A 13,126-nucleotide genomic window follows, 5' to 3' on the forward strand; every position below is an offset into this window, starting at 1 on the left:
GGTTAACTAAATCAAATGGAAGATATTTCCACTTTCTTCCTTCTTTTGATCCAAAGAAAGCAACATAATAACTGACGTGATGCTACTTCAAGGAAACATGAACAAATTCTCAAATATATGTAATTGTGATGTGGGACACAAATCTGATTCTGGTCTTTTTACTGATGACAATGAATATCCTTGTGATGATTGGGAATGAAATAAATTTGCATTTTCTGATACAGCAATAAAAGAAAGTATTGAGTAAAAAAATGAAACTGGATAAAACCCCTTTCAATGAGAAATGATAGTCTGAGTTGAATATGTTTAGATTTGAGGAAAATTTTAATGCAATACAATAAAATTCTGGAATATTTACAGAACATTTGTATAACATATAAAGAAGTAGCACAGTGAAATAGCCCCAATGAGATTTCTGAAATCTTCCTAATTAAACCTTTTACCAATTGCTTTATATGAATACTTAACCCATGTTCATCTAATTAGATCCATGATAAATCAGGATTATACAAAATCTAAAGATTCTGTTATATGTACATTCTGAGTCTTCCAATTGTGGGAAATAGATTTCCACTTTCCTTCTTTTCATCTCTGGTTTCAAAAACTATCATTATGGAACAATCACAAAACTCAGCAAAGACTCAGAGGACTGTACTAATACTTTAAAATATACCAGCATATATAGTAGGATTTGGATATTATTTGGGGAAATCCCCAAAATGTCATTACAAAAAATGCAAGTAAAATGACCACTTGAGAAGAAAGATAATGTATGGAGAATTGAATAAAGGTATAAAGATTTTCCTACTTTTCATATTCAAGCAATTATCAAACAGTGACAGTTCTTCAGTTTTGACACTTGACATAAGTGCTATTATTAAAATCCTTGCCTGAACATCATCGCCTCTTATTGGGACTATTACAATAATAATTCCTTGTGGCATTTCTACCTTCTCCATTTCTCCTCCCCTACTTTTGTTTTATTGCTAACTCTCTTCCTTGATCATATAAGCTTTCAACCATATTCCATTTCATATCACCTTCAGTATCACATTTTTTTTATTTCAAAGGTTTTGCTATTCTTTTCATGGCTGGAGCTTCATAACTAGGAGAGAATAACCAACCACTTACTGATTTTCTATTTTCTGCACCGTTACAATGCCATCAGTCAAGCAAAGTTCCTAGTTTTATCTGCTGCCTCTTCCAAATAAATGGAATCCAGGGCCCAAAACTCGGGAAATGGGCACCAGTGAAAATAGAGCTGCCAAGGTGGACCATTTATCTTAAATATAATTTAACTTAGACCTCGGAAGCAGCTTTGTCAACAAGCAACTCCTGTCTGTAACTTCCTTTGCTGCTACCTGTCTCTGAGCAACTTTATTCTGTTCTATTGATCATAATAACAGTTTGTACATCATTACTCTTATCAAAGGCTACAAAAGTTTTGGGTTGGCTCCGTCCTACATCTAACTAGACTGCTGATTAATAGGCAGAATTCTCTGCTTTCTCCTGGGAAAGGCTCACCTGGCAAAGATGTGTTTATGTAGTGTCTGTGCGAGTGCTTCATGTAAGACAAAGATATTTATTTAACTCCCCATGCTTCATTCAAGCTTATAAACATTAAAAGATACCTGCAGAATAATATAACACTAGACAATCTTAGTGAATACATTTTGTATTAAAACACATTGAAACAGTAATATTCCATATATTACCATAATAGGCAAATCCCAAGTCTTTCTAAATAGCATCTAATTCACTAAATTAATGTGCAAATCTTTTTGCTTGCTTCTCAGTGCCAGGAAAAAATCCTTAACCCCATTTACTGAATATGATAACTGTTTATTTTGATGAGGGTTACAAATAGGGTTTCATGATTCCTTCTTAAAAGACAGCTTAGTTTTTGCACCAGATTTACAGGTGAGCAAGTGTCAGCAATTTAGGTTAAAAGTTATACTGGTTTGCAAAGCTATCTTGCTTTATAAAATTACCAATTTCTGTCAGTGCATGAAAATTCAGTGCAACTAACTTTGTTATTGCTATATAGTCAATAATCATGATTGAATACAGTTCTTCAATTGCAATTTTAAATATCTGTTTTTTGTCCAAAAAGAAAAAGAAAATTAAAATGCATTTTTCTATATACCTTTCCAATTTTCCAGTCATTTTTTTTGTCCTATCATAGATATGCATAATCCAGCATACATATTTTCCAAATATTTGTAAACTTAAAATACAAAAAATAATTACATTTCTTCCTTAGTTTCCAGTTCCAGGGATCCACAACAAAATGCTCAGTGCCAGAATACCAAAATAGAAGTTAATGCTTGAATTTATGTTAAGTGTTATTAATAAATATGTAGCTGTGATGGCTCATTTTTCAAAAGTTAGAATTCACAATTTTCAGTCTAGGTAAAGTCATGTTAGCTGGGAAACTCAGCTGACGGTTGCAACAACTTGGGGTTTTGCACCTTCGTCTCCTGCACCTTCAGCAGCATTCACTTGGCTTCCCTTACCAATATTTTTCAAATTTTCCAGGGTAGATTTAAAAGTATCTTTCAGGCTCTTCTCCAGGACCCATCCTTCACTTTCACATTCAGGATCTTCTGGATTGGTGATACTTTCCAGAGAGGTATGCAACAGCCTCAACCCTATCATTATTAACATCTGAGTGAGATACAAAATGAATTGTCAGTTAACTTGACTAAATAGACTGGCTCATTTCACAGCCCATATATATTTAAAAGAATCTTAATCATTAACAATCAAAAGTCCCTAAGCAAGAATATTCTTTACAAATCTATAGATAGAAGAAAAATTGGGAATATATGATATTAGCTTACACTTCAAATTACCCTCTATAACTTGAGCTGTGCATACAGGTCGTCCTCGCTTAATTATGGTAATTGGGAACCAGCATTTCTGTCACTACATGAGGCTGTCATAAAATGTGACATCGCGTGATTGTGCCGATTTACAACAGCAGCTCTGGCACTTCCAGTGGCATCCATTAAGAAAATCGCAGGCAGCTTTTAAGTGCAATGTCATTTTGGTCACTTCATGCAGGCTGCCCCATTAACTTTGTTTTTCCGGAAGCCATCAGTAAAGATTGCAAATGGTGATCATGTGACTGCAGGATGTTGCAACTATCAAATTGTATGTCATGTGACCATGTGACTACTGCAACATGGAATTTCAAGTACTGGTGGACTTAAGTTTCACTTGTTCAGTGCCATCACCACTTCAAACAGCTACTGAAAGAATGATAGTTAATACTGATTCTTGTGCCCTATAGCACCACAATCACTGGTTGAAAGTTATCTTCTTCCACTAGGGCTACTACCATAGATTTTAATAATTATGCCTTGTTATGGACCTTAACCACAGGAAATAAACTAAAGTCCACTGACTTATCATATTTCCACTACCTCTGACCAGGCTAAAAGGTCAGAACAAAACCTGGAGGATGTAAAACTATTTAGCTCTCTAACACGGCTTACAATGTTCATTATCGGGATTAGCTGGCAATTTGTAACTCCCTAAACACCCTAACTTCCATTGATTCCTAGGTAAACAGATAGGTTTTATATCAAATTGCTACTATCATATACTAAGTGAAGATACAGCAGCTGGCTTCTCCCAACTAATTTGAAACTTCATTTTCTAATTGTATTCTAATTTTTCCTCCTATTAAACTCTTTCTTGTAAACTGAAAGTTATTACATCTACATGTTTCTTTTTGCATAACTTCTGTTCTTTGATTTTCATAAATTTTAATACGAAACTCATAGGGAATCAGCTACTTAGAAGGCAATCAGGATTAAAACTAGTATGTATGTAAAAGCATGTATGTAAAAGCAAGAATCAGTACTTGAAATTGAGGCAGGAAAAATAGAGTTGGAGCCCACAATAAGGAAGCATATAGTAACTACTTAGGTTTCCCAAGAAAAACTCTTGGAATAATCTAGATGGTCAGAGAGTATTTCATTTTCATGTAGACATATATGCTTCAAAAAAGCATATACTGTATTTTAAGAGTTTGCAGTGATTGCAATATCTCATTTTTAATATCCCTAGGTTCTCCTAACACAGAGTTATGGTAGCTATGAAATACCTCTATAAATGATTTATGGAACATTAGGAAGAAAACTATGGCTGCAACTGTTTCCGTGACTGTGAGAATGCATAGCTTTGGATTCAATTTTCTTAGATCACACTGGAAACTTTCTCAAGGGTCAGTTATAAATGATAACATTCTAGAACAATGCATCTACAGATAAAATGTGCAAATAATGTTTTTCCTTTATTTTAATAAAACAATCCTTTTGAACTAGAATAAACAAACACAGAGAATAAATATAAATCAACCATACAAAATTAAATAGAAATCATAAAAGAAATAACATATATAGAAAGCTGGGAACCCTGTTGCAAAGGCAGACATGTAATTTTAAGGAGAAATACAGACTATATTAATTTTTCATGGTTTACAAATCCTGAAGACAGTTCAATTGGTGGACAATTTATCAGATGTTCTGATCCTAAATTCAGCTTGCCATTGGCATTCTGAAGAAGTCCAATTCTGATATATTTTTTTAAAAAAAATCAATTTGTAATCTACTTTGGCAAATCTTTTAATGGCATCTGGAGACAGCAAGTTAAGTAGAGGTTAGTAGGTTTTAGCATAGTATCTTACAGTTAATACCCTTCTAACTGACTCAGCAGTGTTGTTTTTAGAGATAAATCCAGACTCTTGCTGTTTACAAGTGTGTTTAACCTATTAATTAATAAAGGGGTAAAGTGATAATTTTAAATAAGTTGTTAACAGTAAAATAAGCCAATGACATGTCAGAGATCTGTATTTGTTTTTTAGAGATCAATAAAAAAAATACATTTTCAAGTCACAATTTTTAGTACTCATGAATATACCACGGTATACTGTTTTAAGTCTATTTAAAATATTTCATAGCGTTCAAGGCCAAACCATATCAATTAGAATGAATACTTTGTCTTTTGTTACTCCTTAAGTTAATATTTATATTAATTAATTCAGTGAGGTTGGAGATTATTGAGTAATAATATCAGAATTATTGCAATTGTACCATATATAAATGCAAGAAAAATACTTTGTTGACTTTAAAGCTTTTTAGATTTCAGTCTTCTCATTCAGGCACATGACATATTGTATTTGAAAAACATTTGAGAGACCATTTTTCTCTAATTGCTTTTTTCTACGCATCCATTTTGATAGGGTTCCTATTGGATCCCCTCTATTAAGCAGCACCATCTTATAGTACTCAGAGGACAGAGGCTATGTCTTTTTTTAATGTGGAGTAGCATCTCCTCCACAAAAATCATGATCTGATTTCAAGAAAATTTGAAGACCTGGCTTTTTCCATAGGGTATCCACTATTGAAGATGTGTTAACAGTTCCTTTTTTCTCCCTATATGATCTGTTATTTGTGGTTTTAAAGTATTGTTTTCTCTGTTTTTAACTTTTGTACACTGGCCAGAGCCATTGGCTGAATGGGCACTCCTAGAAACTTAAATCATACATGAATAAAAATTTCCCAAATATTCAGAAATGCATACTTTTGTTTAATGTCTACATAAGTAACCCAAGGAGAGTAGAGAGAAAAATGGGAACTGGGGCTATGTCATCAAGTTGGCAAATGGACCCCTACAAGAAGGTATGGATCTATCTGTATTCCAAGATATCCAACATGCATCAGGGTTTTTTTTCATAAGAAAAAAAATCCACTTCAGCTAGGACCTTAAGACCTTTCATCCTACAGGACCAAAGCAAGATACATGAATTCTAACTGAGGAAAGAAAGAAAGACAGTGGAAGGAGAGGAATGGCCTGCATAAATCTAAAACACTACTAATATTATAGAGGACAGGGGATTAAGATCAATAAGATATTTTTGGCCCAATTAAAATATCTCAACTTTACCACACTAAAGGAAATGCCTCTCCATTTCTGCTACGTAGCTAAAACTAATCGGATTTAATACGGCAACAGTGTCAAATCTGATGTCTTTATGATCCTATAGTACAGCCTAGATGGGGGAAGGGGAGAATACCTGTTTCTTTTCCTTCTGAAAACTCCCTCAAAAAAAATCTGAACAAGGGCGGGTACCTGTGTAACCCTGCAATATTTTCTACAAAATGGCAATTATTTACCCATGATAATTGCAATTGATAAAATTCTTTGTGGAGAAGTGCCCATTATGATATTGTGAACAACTGAAAGAGAAATTAGCTTGCCAATTGTATTACCTCAAAAAGCCAGACAAAGAGGACAACCACTCCCATGGAGGTCATTATGCCGCTGTAGTAATTAAGCAGAGCCTCTCTGCAGCCACGAGTCCAAAGATTGAGCTCTTCTGTTTGGTGGTCATAACTGTAGTGAGCTGTGTTATTAGAAACCTGGTACTGGATGCATGGCCGTGGAGAACTTGGATTGCAGCAGCTGAAGGGAACACTGTCCACCAAGTATTTGCCATCCACGTTACTTTTAATGCGACTGTAAATGAATAAGAGCAAATCTGTACTTAGGAATAGCCACTAAGAAAGATGGAGCAACATTACTTCCAATGATTTCATCTGCAGCATGTGAATTAATTTGCATTTTCCTCAGAACATCTGGATATGATTTTTCTCATTTACAACACCTGGTATTTTGTTTCTTGAGCTAGATTGAGAACAGCCTTCTGGTTTGCATGTATGTTACCAGAAAGTCTCAAAAAATGGGGAACTGTGTGGCAGATTTATATGCTAATGAGGGATTAATTTGTGTTAAAAGTGGATGCAATATTAAGATGTTGGACTAGGACCAAGAAGGCCAAGGTCAAATTCTCATGGGATTACTTTGAGCAAATTGCTTTCTCTTAGTTTGACTTGCCTCACTGGGTTAGTGTTGTGGTGGAAAATGGAAGGGAGGAGACCTATGTACACTGCCTGAAGTTCCTGCACGAAATGTACAATGTAAACCTCACACAAAAATAAAAAGTAGGGTTTTTTTTAATAGTTAAAAGAAAGTCCTCAATTTACTGTGGAAAAACGTTGATTACATATTAATACAAGAAGGAAGGCTACTTGATTGTCTCATCATATTAATTCCCCAACATTGAAGAACATTTTTCTTCAAAATATTTTTTATTCATATTCAAATACTACTGTATTGATTAATAATTAACATAAACTTGAAGATTTGGAGCTAAAGAATTGTCAGTAGCTGTTCACCTCCCCCTGCAAGCTTTTCCTGGAAATCAGAAAATGGTCTGCGCAAAGAATATCACCACTGAAATTGATTGATTAATTCTATAATTCTGTACTGTTCTACTGACAGTAATGGGAGTGGAAGGTAATGGGAGTGCACAACTGAATAATATATACTGAAATGTATTGTAGATTATAAAAGGAAGGAAGTTAAGGAAAGATTTCAGTAATCAGCAAAGAATGATATGCATGTAATCCTTGACTAAACCTTTTGTTTAGTGACCATTTTGAATTACAATGGCTCTGAATAAGGTGATTTCTAACCGTTTTTCATACTTAGTTTGTTACAGCATCCTTCTGGTCACGTGATCAAAATTTGGACACTTGGCAACTAGCTCATATTTAGGACAGCAGTATTGTCCCAGAGTCATGTGTGTTCCACTTTTGCAGTCTTCTGATAAGCCAAGTCAATGGGGAAGCCAGGTTCACTTACTAACTGAACAATTGCAGTGATTCACTTAACAACTTTGGCAAGAAAGGTCATAAAATGGGGGCAAAACTCATTTAACTGTCTCGCTTACCAACAGAAATTTTGGGCTTCATTGTGATCATAAGTTGAGGACTACCTGTACAAACTATATGATTATTTGTACCGCATTTCCGGTGATTGGAGCAGATAGCTCTACTGTGAGTTACATGGATGGGTCCATGCTTTGCTTTGGCAACAGTGTGGAAGTAGTTTCCCATTGTCATTTATACTCCCCATGTTTGATGGGGATTTCTTCTCCAACTACTAACTAGTTCTTCCAAAACTGCTGAGTTTTCCCAGGCTCCTAGGTGGATTAGGTAGAAGCATAGAATAGAATGTTGTCAGAGAAAAGCACAAGGCAGTAAAGTATCCATTATAAACAAGGCTCGGATGTAGGTGTTGGTTTACAACAGAAACGCCAATAACTATTTTTTATATATCGTGTACGATCAAAAAGTATCAGGATCAGACAATTTTTATAATGATAATTCATTATTATTCAGTCTGATGAAATCACCAAAATGGAGAGGTATGTCTATTACTGAAAAACCTTTAACAATTGTACCATATGATAAAGGACACAAACAGGTTTAAATACCATTAAATGCCGGGAATTATTTTGTGCACATAAGAACTTACTGGAGTAAAATAAACAGCCTATTAGTTAAATTCTGTATCAAGTCAGCTTCTTTGATATCTCTCTGCCTGCTGGCGGAAGGAAATTCAAAAGAAACTGCAATGGCTAAATTAGATGAAAACTCCAAATACTGGAAAGAGCCACAGAGAAGTTTCTGTCTTGCTGATAAAAGAGAATATATGTAGCTCAGTGCTTCTAGTGCTGATGATGTTATCTAATTTGGATAATGAAAGGTCTGCAAGAAAACATTCAGGCTCAGAGAGCCCCAAGGACCTCTCAAGTTTCTGTCTTTAAGTTTTTTAAAACAGAAAGAAGACCTCTTTGGAGTATCTTAATATTCAGGGAAATATTGTAGAAGAAAATGGATAAAAAAGGAATAGGAAATGAAGGCATCAGGCTTGAATAAATAATTACTGTGGTTTGATCATACAGAGAAAATGAATGCCAAGCAAATTACAAAATAACTATACAAAGAGTAAATGGGTAGTTTGAAGGACCAACAAAGTCTTATGGTTGGTTGGATGGAACTTATGAGATACTCAAAAAGAGAACTGTCAAGAACAAAAGGCCATGTACGAATAGATGTATGGACATGACGGAAACAAAGATGGACCTACTACGGAATAGTGTTAGTGTTTAAGTTTATTTTTATTTTCTCATGTTTTCTTTTGCTTCTTACCTCTTACACTTTTTCTGCATAACTTTACAAACTCCAAAACTGAATAGTATTGATAGATAGCACTTATTAATATATGTACAATTGAACTAATTTTAGTTCATTGGCTGCTTTGAAAAATGGGACACAAATTAGAATCTGAAGGAGAGATGATCTCATAAGTATTGCACCCTCCGTCACCTTTTGGCATAACACCTGAGTAAGACAAGTGTTACATTACAGAAATGGAATTGTAGCTGGCCATGACATAATCATTTCATGTTTATTTTATTTATTTATTTATTTATTTATTTATTTATTTATTTATTTATTTATTTATTTATTTGATTTGTATACCGCCCTTCTCCCTAAGGACTCAGGGCGGTGAACAGTGACATAAATATCAAAATGCACAAATACAGAAATTGAAAACAAATTAAACCCTAATGCCCAAATAATAATAACCCCTACAACAGCCGTCCTTATGACCTCTGTACAAAGAATGCGTCACAAGTATAATAAATAAGACAGTCGCCTTAGCCATGTTCATGAGTGCTATGTGAAGTATCAAACAAATGGAGTGCTAATGAAACAAATTATTATAATTCCATTTACACGGTACAGCCTCTTGAATTATATTGTATGGAGCAGAACCTGCAGCAATCCTTGTTAGGTGTTTAAAGGCAGTCTCTAATCTGGCTCTTCACTTAAGCCATCACAGAATAAGGTTCCTCATTTCAATGTGTTTGCCATTTTTTCTCCTTTTAATGTTTTATTTATTTCATTGTAATTTTTTGAGTGTTGTGAGACACTCAGAATTGTTGAAAGTTGAGGATATGCAAGTTTAATAAAATATTATTATGACTGGTTGCAGAGTCAGCCAGTTGTTTAGACTGGATTTGGCATTGTTATCCACCTACCAAGTGCTGCCAGAGTTGTTTAAAGTATTGTTGCAGGATGTTATCTTTTCCAGGTAAAGCTGCTTTTTGCAATTGACTGTGACTTTGTCAATGCCAATGATGTTCAAGTGGTGCTCCAGATGTTTTGGAATTGCACCCAAGGCACCTATTAGTATTGGTACCATCCTTGCTTTCTTTTGCCACAGTTCTACTTTTATTTGCAGGTCTTTGTATTTTTTTATTTTCTCGAGTTCTTTCTCTTCTGTTCTGCTATCTCCAAATAGTACAATAGCCATACTTTTCTATCTTTCTTATCAACAATTGTTAAGTCGGGGTGTTATGTGGCAGGTGCTTGTCTGTTGAATTCTAAATTATTATCATCACCTGAGGAATCTGAAAGTGATTAAAAGACCCTTTTTCCTGAAGATAATCCTGACTATTTATAATCTCCAAAGTATTATACACTAATTAGATAGACTTATCCCCACTCAGTCTCCTGCTGATTTCAGTATGAACTGGATAATGTGTCTGGGACACTCAAATACATTCTGTACTTAGATAATGTAAGCACTGTATTTATATCCAAAATAAAATGAGGAATCACAGTGTTTTCCTAAATATTGAAATTAAGTAATGAGATTATTTTTATACCTGAAATTCTATCGTCATTTTTAAAAATAGTACAGTATTACACATATGTCTGACAGTGTAATCTCGTTTTATTTCTCACGTACTGTCCTCCTGTGGATGGATTAAACTCAAGCTCCAAAGCTTCAGATAGCATAATGGACATCTCATTATACTTTTCCATGTAGTTATTTATATCAAGACGTAATTTGAATGGTTCCCATTCATATATTTGTTCAGCATAACATATCAAAATAAAAATAAAATTGGTATTTATTTAATTGGACTACTTTAAGACTACAATATTTGGGTAAAAAATCACCACAAGCAAACCAAAAAGTTTTTTTGCATGCATCTTGAATAATTCATATTTGTCACTAAAGAAAAAATTATGAAAAAGTATTCAGATATACAACATACAATGGATGGAAACTAATCAAAGAGGAATAAGGAGATATTAATCAACCTAGAAATAAGGAGATATTACCTGACAGAACAATTAATTAGTGGAACGACTTGCCTCCTGGAGTTGTGGATGCTTCAGCACTGGAAGTTTTAAAGAAGAGATTGGACAACTATTTGTCTGAAATGGTGTAGGGTTTCCTACCTGAGCAGAGGGTTGGACTAGAAGACCTCCAAGGTCTCTTCCAACTTTCTTATTCTGTTAAATGTATTTAAGTACATTTCAGTGAGGATTTATTTATTAAAATTCAGAACTTCAGCACTGGATCTCTATAATCCATCCATATCCACATATTTTAAATGCAATTGGAACTAATGGATTTGCATTAATCACAATGAACTTCCCCAAGCTGCCTATAATGCAACTGATAGTGAAATTCTATGTATCTCTTATATATTTAATCATAAATCCCACTGAATTCAATGCAAAGAAAACTGCTTAATGCAGTTCACTGTTAAGATACTTTATACATGTGAAAGCTGTTTATTCATGACAATCAAGAGCATTAAAAATCTTAACCATTTGAAAACTAGCAATTTCTTCTTAGCATAATTAATTATTGGGGGGAGACTGAATATCTTCCTAGGATGAGAAAGTAATGATAGGATATTTTCAAAAAATATCTATAGCAGAAGTCACCTGATAGGACAAAATATATCCAGCCATACTTTCAAGACTGAGAAATAATTAGAATCCTTGAAAATAAAGTAAGAATTCAGTTTTATACATTCAAGGGCAAAAGAAGTATGTATTGAGCATGTGTACATTTGTAGAGCTCTATAAATCCATTTATCCACCTAGAGGAGAAAGCCAAGAATAGCTACAGAGTGATTTAACAGAGGTCAGAGTTTTCCTGCATAATCCATATCAAATCAAAGAGAGTGGCATAAATTTTTCAATGAATTCTGATGTATTATTCAAATACTTTGGTTTTTTTTTGGAAAAAGCAGGCACAATGGCCAAATAACAATATAGTAAATGGATGAATCATAAGCTAGAAAGGAGTAGTAGTGAAATACTCCTAAAATAATTCATTGTTAAAGTTATAATGCTATGGTACAAGACAAAATTAAGTATACTGGGAAAATAAAATTAATCAATTAAGTTATATATTTGAAAGTCTGAAACAGTGGCTTCTTTAATTAAAGTAATAATTTTATATTACTCTTTATTGCTCACCTTAGTTTGCCATTCACAATAGTACTTCTAAAAAAAAACCCCTGAATGGCATGTAAACACAAGATTTAAAAGCAAGAAAATTAAATTCTTTCCCATACAACAAAATTAAATTCTTTCCCACTACTTACTCTTTCACTTCCTTGGAACCAAAATCTAAGTATCGGTTGCTGATCCACTGAATCTCAAACCAGTCTCTGTAACCATTATTTCCACAGCATCTGAACTCAATCTGGAGCATATCAATTGTTTTCTTCATGAAGCACCTTCCTGGAGTATCTGTGTCACGGTAGAACTTCATACTATTTTTTAACCCTTCTGCCAGTGTACTGTCAAGAGAACCCCTCATCAGAAAGCAAATAAGAGCAATGAAAAAAATGAAGACATTAAAAATTACACAAATGACTAAATAGAGTTTCAAGAAAAATTTCCATTTTTCAAATTTAGCAGGATCCAGGGAATCGTAGCATATCTTGCCTGCAAGAGCATTGGATGCACAGGCAAGCAGACCTACCAGTATTAAAGAGTTGGGCACAAAGTGGCTTTCAGAATTGTCCATCATTTCGCTTCGCTTCCTGAGCTCAATTTTCAGAAAAAGTCCCATAGAAAAAACAACAATTCCAGCAAACACTGAAAACCAATTCATGAGCCATAATCCTTGTGCTAGTTTTACTCGTTTCTTCTGGTTAAACTTGATTTTCATCATTGCCATCTTTTTCGCAACGCTGGTTGTACCAAGCTTCTCCTCAAATCACCCCTTCTTTGAAAAGGGTTAAGAGTAGAGCTGGAAAGATAGGCCACCACTCAGGCCTCGAAGATTCAAAGGGGCATCCCTCTTGCTGGGACATTATTTAATTTTTCCATCTTCCTCAGCCCAAAATTGAAGAAGTGCAGATACATTTTTCAAATTGGCAAGA

General features: G+C 34.2%; 1 protein-coding gene across 1 annotated transcript; it reads right to left on the minus strand.

The window, feature by feature from the left end:
- Positions 1-305: 305 nt before the first annotated feature.
- On the minus strand, positions 306-12,921 carry PRPH2 (peripherin 2; the record flags this gene model as incomplete). The annotated part of the gene is made up of 3 exons (XM_083349003.1): positions 306-2,667; positions 6,282-6,528; positions 12,341-12,921. 3 exons carry the CDS (start codon positions 12,919-12,921, stop codon positions 2,437-2,439), a joined length of 1,059 nt encoding a protein of 352 aa, XP_083205129.1. The 3' UTR covers positions 306-2,436.
- Between the last annotated feature and the right edge of the window lie 205 nt (positions 12,922-13,126).

Source organism: Vipera ursinii (assembly GCF_947247035.1).
Source record: "Vipera ursinii genome assembly, chromosome: 1".
In the NCBI taxonomy this organism is placed as follows: domain Eukaryota; kingdom Metazoa; phylum Chordata; class Lepidosauria; order Squamata; family Viperidae; genus Vipera; species Vipera ursinii.